Source organism: Corvus cornix, chromosome 11 (assembly GCF_000738735.6).
Source record: "Corvus cornix cornix isolate S_Up_H32 chromosome 11, ASM73873v5, whole genome shotgun sequence".
Classification (NCBI taxonomy): domain Eukaryota; kingdom Metazoa; phylum Chordata; class Aves; order Passeriformes; family Corvidae; genus Corvus; species Corvus cornix.
In genome coordinates, this window is record NC_046341.1 from 7,407,037 (window position 1) to 7,422,590 (window position 15,554).

Here is a 15,554-nt window from a genome sequence, read left to right on the forward strand (position 1 = left end):
GTGGGAAGAAGGGGCTCCGAGCTGCTGGCATGGAGAGCCTGCACACACATTAGCTGCTAGGCTCAGATATCCAGATGAGAGAGCAGCAACCAGCCTCAGCATTTCCTGAAGCTGAGATGTCTGCTTTCCCTCCTCTGAGGACCTAAAGGCTGAAGACCCACCTCTTCCAGGAAACAACCTGGCCCACACAGCTTGGTGCACTGCCAAGGCGATTGTGTCTGCAAGGCGATGCTGGCACTGAGGTCCAGCACGCAGAGCACAGCTCAGCCAGCAGCATTGCTGTTGGGATGCAAGGCAGATGGGGAATGTCACAAGGAGCAAGAGCTTCCACAGGGGCCAGTGCAAAGCTCACAGGGCTAGGAGCTGCATTTCACCCTGCCAAAAAGGACCTGGGGGTGATAGTGGTTGCCAGGTTCAATACAAGCCAAACATCTACCTTGTGAGTCAAGTAAACTACATTTACTCTCCTTCAGGAAAAGCAGAGACCAGGAGATGAAGGGAAGAGCAAAACCAGCACACACCGATGCAAGGAGGCTCCTGTGACCCAGAATACCCTGAAACAGACTCCTTTGAAATATATTTTTGGCAAGGAGAGAGGACATGGGAAGATGTGGGCTCCCAGTACGCTGGTGGCAGTGCAGCCACAGCTCTGGGCAGAAGGGCCCAGCCTCTTGCCGGCTGCTCCCTCTGCACAGCCTAATGATGGCTGCAGGCAAGCATCTCTTTGGAAAGAATTTCACATTTTCCACAAACTTTATGGAAACCAGGAAATTCATTTAGGCGCATCAAGGCTGAGAGGGGGCTTGGGGCCTCGGGTGGAGAAAAATGGAAAGGCACAGGGACATGGTACCTGCAAAGGAGAACCGAACCAGGATGGGCAGAGGTTGGCAGACAGCAGACAGACCAGAACACAACATCTGCTCCAACTCCAGTTTATTGAACATTACAAAATACTCTGCATATATTTTCACATTATAACAATATCCTTGCAAATAATATATTAAGTCTTGAGTCATTTGTGGTGCCCATGGCTACAGAAAACACTGACCCAACTAGAGATTTAGTATGGCCCAATATCAGAAATTGAAACTAGAATAAGTCATACCAGAAATGCAAAACTATATAAAAACCTTTTAAAAACCTCATGCTTATCTGGTGGAACAGGTACAGAGCTGAAGGGCCTCTGCTGAGCCCTGCTGACAGTGCTGGTGGTCCCACCAGCTCACCTGCTCCACATTGGGCTCACCCACCCACCCAGTGCATCCAAGTGTCCCCTTGGCACCTGCTGTCTCAGCACACCCATAGAGCTGGAACAGGCAGATTTTTATCTGCTTTGGACCATTAAGAGTCCAAGTCCCCATTTTTCCTAAAGAGGAGCACCCCCAACCCTCCTGGTCTGCTGGTGCCCAGCCATTGTGCTCTTCTGTGTGCTGAGCAGTTCTTGGGGAGCAGTTATTGGCCGTTGGAGTCACACTAGAAATAATTCATCATGTGGGCCACTGGGTCCCACCACCCTCTGAAGAGGGAGCAGGGGTGGCTAGAATGCAGGTGTTGGGGACAGACCTTTGAAGATGCACTCTGCTCACACCCATCACCCTTGTTCCTGATGTACATTCATACCTGCTGCCCGCTCCACGCCCTGCACCATGACCAGTCCTCCCAGGTGATGCACCCCAGGCAGCTGAAGGGACTGGGACATGGGCAGAATGAACACCAAGGATGCTGTGCAGGGCAGCTGCCTCCTAGTAAAGCCAGAAAGCTGAACGCTGCAGCTGTTGGGAACACATCCAGGTGACAGGCATGAGGCTGGCACAGCAGTTTGGCTGTTAGAGAAGTCCCTGCGCGTACAGGTTCACTAGTCCAGCTCCTGGTGGAGCCAAACCCCAGGAGCGCTGCTCCCAGTCCTGAGAAACTCATGGCCTTGTCTCTGTGGTGCCTCCATAACCCAGGGAACACAGAGCTGTCGTGGCAAGGAGCCTATCTCTGAGCTCCTGGCTGAGCTCCATGCGTGCTGTGAGGAACCAGCACCGTGGCCACCTTGAAGTCAATGGCTCAGTCACTGGGTGTGGGCGGGCTCTTGTGCACCTGCACTGCTCCCAGCCAGAGGTCTCCTACTCACAGCCAGGCTGGAGATCAGCTCATACTCTACACCTGTGAGCAGCCACAGCTCATTTGCCAGCAGCCACCACCTCAGGGCAGCACAGCCATGACAGGATCGAGTCTTTGGGATCTCAGCCCTGCGAGAAGTATCTCTAACCTCCCAGCTGCAGAGATCTGTAGGGACCAGAAAGGAGGAATGAGATTTGGGACCTATGCCTCCCTGGGTGGACAGGGGCTGGTACCTGCTGTCGCAGCACAAAGACCAATTATTGACCAGGTTTGCATCGGTAGGTGCGTGGGCAAAGCGCACCCTGGAGTACAGCTCCAGGAGGAGTGCTGGGTTCTCCTGCCACTCCTGGAGTTTATGGAGACACACACAAGCTTTACAATGCAAGACAGAGAGGTTAGCAGGTCAGCCTGTCTGCAGCTCTCAGCCCCTTCCCAATCCACAGGGTGCCTCAGAGGTGGCTTGCTCTGTTGAACATCAGCCACCTGGGCTCTGCTGTGGGTGGCATCCTGCCCTGCTCCTCTTTGGCCATCAAAGGCTGCAGCTCCTGCTGCTCAGGACCATCCGGGCTGCTGTCACTCTGTGACCGGCCGCTCTTGGAGACATGGCTGGGGAACTGGAAGCAAGAGCTCTGCTCTGGAATCGCCGGGCTTGCAGACTGGGGTTGCTCCTCCAGCACAGGGCATGCGAGTCTCCTGTGCTGAGGTCCACTCTCGATGCCTGGGGGGGAAGCGATGCTCTCCAGGGAGGAGATGCTTTGGTTCCATGCCTTCTGCATATCCACTGGCACGATTTTGGTGGTCTCCGAGGAGACATAAACAGCCAGATCAGCCTGGTCTCCTTTCCATGGCAGCTCCTTCTCTGCCAAGGTTGGTGATGGAGGGATGATGCAGGGGCTGGGGCAGACATCCAGGCTGCCTGGAGATGCAGATGGAGGGACAGTGAGAGGGAGCTTGCACAGCTCTCAGTCTCTCCTTGGACCCTGCAAACATTGCAGAACCAACCACTACTAAATGGCCATAGAATCCTAGAATATCCTGAGTTGGAAGGGACCCACAAGGATTATGGAGGACAACCCCAAGAATCACACCATGTGCTGGCCCAGGGATGCAGGACACCAGGAGGTTCTGCCATGCCTCCAGAGCACAGCGATTCTCCCATTCATGCTCTGCTGACTTTGGTTTTGCCCAGGCCAAGGCAACTTTGCTCCACAGGCAGGGGAAGGACAAGCTACCCAATGGCAGCTGCCCTGGCATGGAGCACTGGTGCCTACCAGGAGTTGTCTTTCCCTGCAGGACCTCATCAGTGGCTCGAGCGACGAACACAATCCCCTCATCATCCTCCTTCTCTGTCTCTGAGCTATCGCTCTCCTCCTCCTCTGAGCTGACCATCACCAGGACAGGAGCTGCAGGCAGATGAAAGGGGTTGGTTTGGTGCTAGCACAACCCTGGTGTTGTCGTCCCACCAAGTTGGCAGTGGGCAGGCACAGCACGTGCTCCCATCCCATCCCATCCCACCAGGTCCCCTTGCCAGGACCTGCCATCCTCACCTGCCACTGGCCTTACCTGCATCCTGCCAGGGGACATTTCTGTGTGTCTTCCCATTGGGTGCCTCTTTGGTCAGAGAGATGTTCTTCTGTGAAAGAAGAGGAACGGCTGGGACCTGCCCTGTGTACTGCCCCAAATGCAACAGGTGGTCCTGTGAGCCAGCCAACATTGGGCTTACAGATTCCCACCCTGGCTACATGGCAGATGGTTCCTAGTCCTTAGGCTTTGCATCTTCATGGCCCCACAATGAAGTGCTCAGCTGCAATGGCTTCAAAAGCCTCCAAACAAAAGAAGACACCTAAGGCTCAATCCAAGATGTAGTGCCACGCTTCTGAGCCTGGATCTGCACCAACATTGAGGCTGCTTTATGCTGAGTGCTCTTGGAAAACGAATCTGGGGCTCCTTCAGGGCTTTGCTCAGTGAAGAGCCACCCCACAGCACTGATGGCATGCTGGGGACACATGGACACACAATGCTCACATGCAGCATCAACAGGACTGAGAAGAGATGAGCTGCTTTCCCCTCTGGCTCGGGAGGTGCTGATGCCCTGCAGCACCTCACCTACACCCCAAAAGGACCTCTCTTACTGCATCCTGGGGGAGGCCAAATCTCAGAGCTAGGAGAAGAACAGTAGCTTGGGGAGGACTTGCCTTTTTCCTGCCTTTTTCCTTCAGCCTGGCCTTGCTCTTGGAGGAGCAGACATTGTGCTTTGTGGACTTGAAGGTCTCCAGACGCCTCTTCATGTTCTGCCGGAAGATTTCTTTATCTTGGCGCTCTTGTTTATCTGGAGAGATGAAGTGACGGCTGTAGCTGGCCTTGTACTGGCCGAGGGAGAGGCAAAGAGACACAGGGTGAGCAGCTGGCCCCACAGAGCATCATCCATCCCTGCTTCTCTTGCAGGTGCTGCTCCCCTTGGGGTCAGCTGCACACCGTGGCCCGGGAGTGCTCACCCTCCGGCGGGGCTTGTAGAGGCTCCCTCGCAGCACGTGGTGCATGGCAGCGTCCTCCTTGTCCCGGCGGCTCCGCACCGTGTCGATCACCTGCAGGTCCAGGCACGCGCCACTCCCACTCTCCCTCCTGCGGGGAGATGGAGATGGAGATGGAGATGGAGATGGAGATGGAGATGGAGATGGAGGGGTTGGGCTCCATGGCAATATTGTGCCAGCCCCCAGGGAAGAGGGTGGCTGTGAGGTCCAGCGAGGTCTGTCCAGGGGCTCATAGGGATGCTCGTACTCACAGGAGGTTTGTGACTGACGACTCTGACATGGATGTGCGGCTGGGCATGGAGGGCAGTGCCAGCTTGGCAGCCGAGTGCACGTGGCCACCCTGGGAGGTGGGAAGACAAGGCTGGCATCAGGACAGCAAGGACCCAGCTGGGCTGGGGAAGTCCTCACTGCCTGGCCAGAGGGTGCACATGTAGTCATACATGAGGGGAACCTCTCCTGCCAGGGCCATCCTGCTGCCTGGACACCACTACTGCCTGTACCTGATCGACAAAGCTGATAGCATCACGGATGTTCAGCTTGTAGTAAACATCCCAGATCTCATCCCGCAGCCTGTAGGCAGATTTCCGCATCAGGAGCTGGCTCAGATATTTCTTGTCAAACTGCTCCCACCTGCCATGAGATGAAGACACAAGCAGTTTAGCTCCCATGGAGTACCACAGCCAGGGATATCCACCCACACAAGGCTGAGTGTCCAAAGTGTCCAAAGTATGGTGAAGAGAAGCTGGGCATGCAGGACCTGGCTGTGCACCAGGGAGAGCAGGAGGGGAGGGGACACAGTGACCCTTCAGCCTGCCCAAGGGGAAGCCAGACACCAGCGGGTCTGCGGGAGGCAGTGGGAGTAGGACTGAGGCCACCCTGCTGGAGCACTTCCCCTGCAGGAAACAGGCTTTTTGCATCCTTTTCCTGTCACCGTGCTGCAGATAAACACTGCCCAGGCAGGAACAGGGCTGCTCCCTTCTCAGTGCCCAGCACAGCTCCATCCGTGAGGAGGCAGAGGGCCATTGCCACCAACATGGACACCCCAAGTTCTGACCCTGGCAAGCAATGCCAGCTCCACAGCATCCCCAACCACACCTCCCTGACCTCTCTCTGGGATGCTTTTGTGATCTTCATCTGCTGCACAACAGCAGCCAGATGGTACCTATCCAGACTGATGGACAGACATGCAGACTTCCTGGTCCTCCTGTGAGAACCCTGCAATGTCCCTGTGGCTGGCACGTGTCTCCCATTCACCCAGCAGTCAGCAGAGGATCCTGTCTGAGACACTCACTTGTCCCGCCAGTAGTGGTAGCCATGGTGCCCTACGATGTCCTCCACCGCTGCCAGGATGTGGTCAAAGGCCTTGAGTGAGGGGAAGAGGGTGAGTGGTGGCAAGGCTGCGGGTGACCCGGGGGTGCCGAGGTCATACATGGCCCTCGCCCAGCCCCACATGTGTGGGGAGCTGGGCAGCCTCTGGCACTATCACCTACGTGCTCATGCAGCTCCTCGTTCAGCGTGGGTTTGTGGTGGTCACTGCGCTTCACCTTCAGCCAGGTCACCAGGGGTTTGATGGTGAGGCCCTAGAATGGCAGGAGAAGGCAAGGGAAAGACTGGGAGGGCGAGAGGGTGCATGGCTGGGGCATGGGGAGCAGAAGCAGCACGAAGTGACGGGACAGTGGCTGTGCCAGCCACACATGCCCCTACCAACCCGACCCCTGTGCCGTGGTGCACACCCCCAGTCCTCCTTCCCCTAGATTCATATTCATCCTTCCTGTGGCTTCCCTTCCCAGGGCGCTGAATGCCTGCCCATCAGCAGCTTTGTAAAGAGAACAGCCCGGTCAGGCACACACTCGTGGAGCTCCTGGAGCCAGTCCCAGAAAAAAAGGCCAGTGGGAAAAGAATGTGAGCCATGGTCCCACCCTAGCAACAGTCCCCATAGCAGTCCTGCACACCTGCTGATGGATGGGGTGCCAGAAAGCACCGAGGAACAAAGGTCACTTGAAAAAAGATATTTTCCCAAAGCACGTGTCCCCAGGCCAGTTCTGGGGCAAGAAAGCAGTGCTGGAGGAGGGCACAGTGCCCATCCTCACCTGCACAATGACAGTGAAGAACACCACCACGATGGTCGTTGCCACAAAGTAGTCCTTGGCTTTCACCTTTTCCCTGTCCAGCAGGATGACCAGGGCGAAGGCCACGGCCCCACGGAGCCCACCATATGACATGACCACCTGGTCGATCTTGTCCAGGGGGATCAGACGGAAGCGGTTGAGCACGTAGGTCTGGAGGACAACACCTGGGTAAGAAGGAGAAGGAGAGCCTGGAATGCTGGAACAACCCTGCCTGCTCCAGGAGACAGCACAAAATCCCAGCCAGGATCCATGGCTGGCCTTGTGCCCCAACCTTTCTTGGGGAATATCCCTTTTTGGCATGAAAAGGGCTGTGTGCTACCGGCCACATACACAGTGGGACAGACTGACCCACAGCTCTGAAGAGCAGGATAAAGAACAGGGTGCCCAGCACCAGTGCCGTGTCCCATGTCCACTTGGAGGTGTCCACAGCTGAGATGCCCAGAAACATGAAGATGATGGTCTCTGAGCTGCTGGCCAGTGTCTTCATGGTGTACTTGACAGTGGTGCGGGATTTCTGGGAGATGTTGGCTTCCACATACTTCTTGCAGCAGATCCCACAGAAGGTGACTCTGCAGAGGGGCAGAAGGAGCTGGCATGGCCCTACAGCGGGATGAGGAGTGGGTCTACTCACTGCCTCTCGCTGCTCAGCACTGCAACCCCAATTTCCTGGGCTCCCCTGGGGGACACCCCAGTACTCACGCCAGGATGGCAGAGAGCGAGACCATCTCGGCAGCAAGGTACGCGACGTAGGCCAGGAGGAAGACAAAGAGTGGCTCAATGATGCGCACGCGCTTGGTGAACCGCGTGATCAGGGCCAGCAGGAAGGCGAAGAGCAGCCCCACGGCTGTGCCCCCCAGGCTCACCAGGAAGAAGGAGGCTGGTGGGAGGAGAAGACTCATTTGCACCATAAGCAAGTGGGCCCAGCTCCTATGCCCCACAGCCACACCACGCTGGGCTGGCCAAACGCCATGTTCCCACCCAGGTCTCCACCAAAGCATCTAATGGAGCATGGAGCCTTGGATGATCCCAAAGCGTCCCCTGGAACACCTCTGCTATGGGGACAGGCTAATAGAGTTGGGGTTGTTCAGCCTGGAGAAGACTCTGGGGAGACCTCAGAAGCTCTTCCAGTACCTAAAGGGTACTCTGAAAGAGCTGGAGAGGGACCTTTCACATGGGCATGGAGTGACAGGACAAGGGGGAATGGCTTCAAACTGACAGAGGGCAGGATTAGATTGGGTATTAGGAAGAAATTCTTCCCTGTGAGGGTGGTGAGGCACTGGCACAGATTGGCCAGTGAAGCTGTGGCTGTCATCCATCATGGAAGTGTTCAAGGCCAGGTTGGATGGGGCTCTGAAAAACCTGGTCTAGTGGAAGGTGTCCCTGCTCATGGCAGGGGGGTTGGAAGAAGATGGTCTTTAAGGTCCCTTCCAGCCCAAACAATTCTGCAATTCTATGCTGATGGCTGGCGTGTGATGCATGGAGATGATACAGCTCTGGTGCTCCGTGCCCACCTCACAGGACAACAGCTCCTGTGCTTGCCCCCCTCCACTTCCACAACAGAGGAAGAGATGGAGGGGCTGGTGTGGCAATTACTCACCTACCCCCTTCACGTAGTCTGTGGCGTGGATGTGCGCTGGGCCCAGCTCCACAAAAGAGTTGAAGACCTTGTACAGCACCTGTAGGCAAGGCAAATCCCTTGAGAAATGCAGGACATTGCCCTGCCTTGAGAGGGGGAGGATGAGTCCTGTGGAAGAGGCATTTCCTGCCCCAAACCTGTCAGGTAACAGCTCATTTCAGCAGGCAAAGTCTCCCAGGGCCAGGAGAGAGGAAAGGCCAAGAGAGCATGCCATGGGTCTGCCCCCAGCTTGGGGATGTCACCTGCATCCTCTGCCCATCCTGGGGGAGTCCAGCACCTTGGACCATGTTGGGCTCAACATTAGAGTCCCCAAGCTGCAACTCACCACGGTGACAGCATCATTCAGGAGAGACTCGCCAAACACAATGATGAAGAGGGTCTCATTAACATGGACCTCTTCGAAGACAGCCAGGACTGCCACAGGGTCCACAGCTGAAATCAGGCTGCCAAAGAGCAGGAAATCCATCAGCCCAGCTTCAACACCTGGATCTGTCAGGACAGAAGGACCAGGGTCAGGCAAACCAGCCACCCCAGAGCCCCTCTCCCCAGGCAGAAACAAGCCTGTCCCTCATCTGATCCCAGGGACTTGGCTGCAGTATCTCAACAGGGAGTGCAGCGGGATGAGCCCAAAAGAATTCCCAGACCTCCAGGGTGCCCCTGAAAAAGCAGGGCTTAGGGAATTCTTGCTGCAACATGAGAGGAGCATGAGGGGTGTCCCCATTGGCACCCAGGTGCATCACTGCTCCTCCAGCAGGTACCACCAAAGGCAGCTCAGCAGCCCCACCTCGGGTCCAGGCATCAAGTGATTCCTCAGGGCTCAGGAGAGCTCAAAACACAGCCCAGGCCAGCCAGGGCCAGTGGCTCCAGCCAAGGAGAGGGAACACTGGCAGTGAGCCAGCAATGCTAGCCAAGGTCGGCAGACAAAAATAGCAAAGACATGAGTCAGCCCAGTGCCAAGCAGGGCCTGTCTGTCCTGCACGCTTGACCGTCCTGCCAGAGCACCATTCTCAGGATGTCAGGACCCTACTCATGCTCTAAGTCCTAGGAATCCACAGCAGGGAGAGGCAGTGGGCTATGAAATTGGGGGTGCTTTGCACCTCCAGCCTATTTTTTCGGAATGTGGTCCAAGCTGGGCAGCCCTGTACACCCACCCATGAGCCCGGCCCGGTGCAGCCCCCAGAGCGCGGTGCCAGTGGCGAAGGAGTTCCAGAGTGTGCCCACCACAGCGTAGGTGAGGATGGCACCGATGTTGTCAAAGAACAGCCGGCTGGGCATGAAGTACCCCGAGTCCAGGACGATGGGGGGCAGAAGGAAGAGGAAGAACATGTTGGGCTCCAGTTGGTACTCAGCCTTCTTCGCCACGGCCAACACGATGCCCCCCAGGCCCAGCCCCAGCAGGATGAGGAGGCAGCTCTCCGGGACAATGGATGTCACCTTCCTTGACAGGTGGAAAACTAGAAGAAAACGAAGAATGAGAGCATCAGCCAAACAATCACATGGAGAGGGCATTCCAAATCCACAGGCTTCACAGAAGGGTTGGGTAATGCATGATGGATGGGAGGAGAACAAGGAAGCACCTATGGAAAGGCTGCTCTGTGGCCATGTGTGCAGAGAAGACCTTCCAAGCTACCTCCCAGGTCAGGATTTCAGGTCCCTAACTCTTTAGGATTTCCCTCTCCTCCTCAGCAACTGTCTAATAAGCCAATCAGCCAGGCATTTTACTTTTCTTGGCTTCTGGTATCTGCACTTAAAGGTTTAAAGCAGGCAGCGAGCACGTTCACAGTGTCACGAGCACTGCTGGCTGCTGTTCAAGTGAAGAAATCCTGGTGCACCAGCACCATACCCCACTCGGAGACAAGGATGCTCAGCCCTGGTGACAGGGTGACCTTGTTTGCATCCGTCTGAGCCAGCAGCCAGGGCAGCATGAAAACCACCGCAGCACAAGCCATGCCAGAGCACAACGTCCCTCAGCACCAGCTAATCTACCTGCATGCAAAAACACAGGCACTCGGGAGCTGCAGATTCAGAGATGCTTGGAATAATCAGTTTATTCCATGCAAGGCTTGGGCCAAATCTTAAGCTGCCGTGGAACAGGATGTATTTTCTAAAGCAAGCAGAGGATGCCCTGGTATTCATCCATCAGTAACGTGGCAGTGAGCCTGTGCTCAGGCACAGCCCAGCAGGATGCCACGCCAGCCAGCACAGGGGATTCGTTCCTCCAGGCACCCTTGTCCCCCATGGCAGGGTGTCCTGTGTAATCCCAAATCAGTCCAGCTTCCAGGCAGGCAACCCCACATCGCTGGGGGTTTCTCCTCACCAGCACAAGGTGCTGTATTTTTGCTGTCCCCACAAAAGGGCATTGCCTGGGGAAAAGCTGTTGAGGGTCACAGTGGTTTTGTCTCCCCATCATTGGGTTCTGCCATCACTTGTGACATCCAGCCCAGCTCTGTCTCATGACTTGGCCATCAGATGAAAAAATCTCCTGGGGAATGGGTTCCTCCAGCCACTTCGAGAGCCACCTCTGTCCTTGTGCACCCAGCAGGTACAAGGGACATCAGGGTAGGCTCTGAGCCATCACTTGGCTGCAAGCCCAGCCCTGCTGCCAACCCCAAAACCCAGTCCCTAAAATCCTTTAGCTGGACTAAAGGTGCCCATTGCTTGTGCCAAGCTACCCCTCCAGAAGGAAAATTGTGCTATGGTTGTGCACCAACCCTAGGTCACTCTGCTGCTTCCCTCCTTCAGAACCCCCATGCACAGAGCGTAAGGTCTGCCTAGCCCAGGGTGCTGTCTCCAGTGGCATAGACCTGGAGAGGAGCCCAGGAACAAGCAGTACTTCATCAGTAGGTTTCCCTGTCTCTATGTCCTTGTCATTTTCCTGGTCCTGCTCTATCCTTCTGGGACAGGTCCCAGTGTCCCTGAGATGTGGACACCTGGGGAAATGAGGTTGTGGCCTCCCGGTGTTCTTCCTTTCTCCTTTCCCAGCACCTCTTAGGTGATTTTCTTTCCTTCACCACAGCTGAGCTCTGAATTAGAGGAGATAATGCAATGTTAAAGATCTGGTTCACAACAAGAGACAACATCTTTGAGCCCACCACCCAATGTGCAGGCTAAGGGCCACTTTTCCTTTAGTTGAGGACCTCAAGAGGTTGCTCCCTGGCATGGTGAGCCCCATCTATGCCCTGGCACTGGCTCCCTGCCATAGTACAGCAGGAGCACTGCTGCAGCTGGCAGGGGCAGAGCAGTGAGCCCAGGGGCAGCGTGACCTGCAGCTCCACCACCAACCACATCAATAGGAGAGAGCACCCAGGCCAAGCCTCTGCCATAGCTCTGCCACTGAATATCCCAGCTACAGAGCCTGGGGCATTCCCCCCTGAAGCCCCAGCCACCTCTGCTCACTGCTATGGGCTGCAATACATCCCTGGAGACTGTGGTGATATGAACACTACAGCCCTCCAAGCAGACCCACAGCCTGAGGAAATGCTGGCTGGGCTTCATCCAGGCCAAATTCCTGCTAAATGACTGCACAAATCATTGCAGAGCATTGTTCACCCCACACAAGCTGCCTTCACCAGTGGACGAATGGTGCTCACTCAGCGCCTGCAGCAGGCTGCGAAGCCGCTTCCCACCCACGGGAACAAAGCTCTGAAGTTTTCAAGAAGGGAACGAGGCGTCCAGCCCCTTTCTGCATTCTCAGGAACATTGCCAAGATCCCTGCTCTCTGCTTTGGCAACCCATCTGCATTCCCCATGCCGTGGAGCTATGTCCTGGCTGGCTGGAGAGACCCAGGAGAGCGTGCAGGGATGCTGTGGGGACATGGATCCTGGCTGTCATCCATCATGGAAGTGTTCAAGGCCAGGTTGGATGGGGCTTTGAGCAACCTGATCTAGTGGAAGGTGTCCCTGCCCATGGAAAGGTAGCTGGAAAAGGATAATCTCTAAGGTCCCTTCCAACTCAAACCATTCTATGGTTCTATAATTGCTTCCAGCAAGCCAGAAACTTGGGAAAGCAAAAGAGAACCATCAGTGGGAAAGATCATGCTTGTCCAAAAATCTCCTGGCTGTTGTGGAAAGCTGCCACCCTCCCCAGGAAATGGCAGCACACGAGCTCTCCTGTGTCACAGAGAGCAGCCAGTGGGGACAGGAGGAACGAGCTCTAATTTTATACAAGCTAGGCAAGGATTTCAGCACTAAAGGTTCCCACAGCAACAGTAACTTAGCCACATGTGAATTAACTTCGGAGACATAATCCATACTCAGGCATCCATAAAAAAGGATTTGCCATTAAAAGAACTCAGGGCCAAAACCTGCTCTGCTCCTCCAGAGCTTGGGAAATGGCAAAACACCTAAACCAGGACATGAGCAGCTGGGGACAGAGGTGATGGTGTGAGAAGAGATGGTTGCAACCCATGGCATTGCTGCTGCATAGAAAACATCTGTCTGCTGGCAAACTCCTGCCCGTGGGGCAGCTATGTGTAAGGAGAATGTTTGGGGCAATGCTCATCACCTCTGTGTTCCCCACATCCTGTGCTCTGACTGTGGATGGAAAAGGCAGCAAAGCCCGGATGATGCCTTGCTGTGCAGGAAGGCAACACCCAAGCCAGCTTTTCCCTGCCCCGGGTGTTTGCTGGCTTGGGTCACCCCAGCATCGTGACTGCTTCTGAGAACAGAGCCCACAGTGTCATTTCCCCATCACCCGGGCTTCCTCCCCTGCAGTCACAGGGGTGTGAGCTGTCAGCCCAGAGCCACAACCACAACGGATCCTCTGCACCAGCCTACACCCAGCGTCCACGGTTGCCACAGCTGGCGCTGCCCTCTCTGCTCCCCAAAATCCTCCACCCCTGGTTCATCTCCTCTGTGGACTCCCATGCAGCCTGGGGACCGCACGTGCCATCTCTGGGGACACCCATGGCAGGGCACTGCCTGCAGCTGTGCCTCCAGGTCTGGGTGTCGCTATTGGCTCCAGGCTTTGAGTATCCATTGGACCCTTCGGATACACTAAGCCCAGCAGCTCGAAGCTATCTGCCATCAGGGTTCACATCTGGCTTCCCTCCTCTGTGCCCACCCATCTATCCTTCTCACACACAGAGAAGGAGAGTGGCCATCAGTTCGCCTCAGGCCTGGAAGAATGTGGCGGATCTGGGGGCTTGGGAATGATCCCAGCTCAGGCCCAACTGCAGCCACCCGCACAAAATCCAGGGTGGCTGAGGGGAGCGTGTCAGTGGAAACCTGCACAGGGAGCAGCTCCAGGGAGAGGTTGCAGAGAAGAAAATAACAGCTAGGGAAGGGAATTTTCTCTCTGATCTTCTGCAGGTAGGAGGGACGCACTCGGCAGCTGGAGGTGGCACAGCTACAGCAGAGTGTTGTATTTTTAAGCTCATGATACCTTTTAATTCATTCCTCACGAGGCTCTAGGTCTCTGTTGCGAGAAGGTGAGGAAGGAGAGGAACGGAAGATCCACAATCATGCTTGGGACAGAGGCCAGCTGGTGGTCACAGCTGTAGCTGTCCCCGGTGTAATGAGTGCTGCTGCAGGTCCCTGGCTGCTCAGAGATTCTGCTGCCTAACTCTGAACCCACATTTCTTGATCTGACTCAAAACTAAGAGGGTGTCTGCGCCCCCACCACAGGGGCTGTGCCCACAGTGGGGTGCCTGAGGAGAAAACCTGGCTCAAGGTCATGATCTCATCCCCTGGGTCCAGCACAGCAGGCAGGGGCACTGTGGGGGAACAGCCCTCTGGGTACCCCTGCTTGGCACCCACACACGGGTGTCCCCTCCCCAGCGCCCCAGGAGCTGCTGGGGAGCCCAGCCCTGCGCAGCTCACACACATCCTCATTGTGCCTTCCCACGCAGCCTCTCACAGCAGAGCCTCCTCCAGCTGCGTGGTCCTGTGCTGGGGAGCACAAGAGTCCGAGGCCAACCCAATCTGGAGTGACCCACCAGAGGAGACTGCAGGCACCTGCCATCCCCAGGCTGCTGGGGGCACATCCTGCCTGGCACTGGCACCACCGAGCCTTTCCCCGGGGCTGTGGTGGGGAACAATGGCTTCTAGACCTGCCAATGGCAGGTGCTGTGCCAGCCTTTGGGAACACGGGACATCCTTTGGGGCTTCTCTTCTCATGACCCATCCCTTCTCTGTGCCCACCCATCTATCCATCCATCCATCCCTCGCAGGAAATACAGCCCAGGCCCCCACCTTTTCCTTCGGGTGGTACCTTCACCCCGTCGCCGCACATCACCCCACGCCAGGGCACGGAAGATGTGGGGTGATCCCCGACCTCCGCAGCCCAGCTGAGGGTGGTGACCAGCCGGATTTGTCCCCATGACCCGCGTCCCGGCTTGCGGTGACACTCCTCGTCCCGGCTGCCCCGCGCCCGCCGGGAATGCCGCATCCCCCCTGCCTGCCCGGGGGTGGGCACGGCTGCTCCCGGGGGACCGGAGCGGGTGGGGACACGGGGACACTCACCGATCTTGGCCAGGCTGGCTACCAGGATCCAAGCGGCCACCAGGCAGGGCGCCTGCACCTCCCGCCACTGCCACCGCAGCAGCTCGGCTCCCGCCGGGGCGGCGGGGCCGGGGGAGGCCGCCGGGGGCTGCATGGCCCCGCCGCTCCCGCCGCTCCGCTCCGCCGCGGTCGCGGTCCCGGCCCCCGCCCGCGTCACGCGCACGTGGGGATGCGCCGGGACGGCCCCCGCTCCCCACGCCACGAGCCCCGCCCGCCGCTCCCCGCCCCGCCCGGCACCGGCCCGCCCCGGACCTCGGCAGCCCCGGTACTGCCCCAGGGCTCAGCACCTGCCCCGGACCCCAGAACCACCCTGCTCACCCCTTGCATCCCCCCGTCCATCCCAGCTCATCTGCACCCTCCCGGAGCCCGCTGCCCCATGCTAGTCCCCTGCCCGTCTCAGTCCTCTCTGCAGCTGTCCCGGTGCCACCTGCATCACCCTGCTCCCCCATGCCCTCCCCCCGTGCCTCTGCTTTGTCTGAGTCCCCCCACCCTGGCTTAGTCCTCACGCACCCACCAAATTCCCGGTCTTCCCCCACACTCAATCCCCCTCCCAGCCAGCCCCTTCCCAGCTGAAACCATCCACCCCTGCCCCAGGTGCTGCCTGAGCACCAGCCTGGGAGCACCCCAGGGGGATCCCCAAGATTTCTGT

The 15,554-nt window shown here is 57.1% G+C and overlaps 1 protein-coding gene across 5 annotated transcripts; it reads right to left on the bottom strand.

Moving 5' to 3' along the window:
* Positions 1-916: 916 nt before the first annotated feature.
* Positions 917-15,010, bottom strand: SLC9A5 (solute carrier family 9 member A5). 5 transcript variants are annotated; one of them, XM_039558281.1, is made up of 16 exons: positions 14,867-15,010; positions 9,557-9,859; positions 8,731-8,894; positions 8,367-8,445; positions 7,469-7,646; positions 7,118-7,338; positions 6,731-6,933; positions 6,131-6,220; positions 5,932-6,002; positions 5,141-5,270; positions 4,892-4,980; positions 4,605-4,731; positions 4,305-4,475; positions 3,673-3,742; positions 3,381-3,512; positions 917-3,025 (listed from the first exon to the last, which is right to left on the bottom strand). In XM_039558281.1, the coding sequence occupies exons 1-16, from the start codon at positions 14,997-14,999 to the stop codon at positions 2,559-2,561; spliced, it is 2,628 nt and encodes an 875-aa protein (XP_039414215.1). In that variant the 5' UTR covers positions 15,000-15,010; the 3' UTR covers positions 917-2,558. The 5 variants fall into 5 exon arrangements, with proteins under 5 accessions (XP_039414215.1, XP_039414216.1, XP_039414214.1 ...); XM_039558282.1 differs by having other exon boundaries at positions 6,797-6,933; positions 7,100-7,338; XM_039558280.1 differs by having other exon boundaries at positions 7,100-7,338.
* Positions 15,011-15,554: the final 544 nt, after the last annotated feature.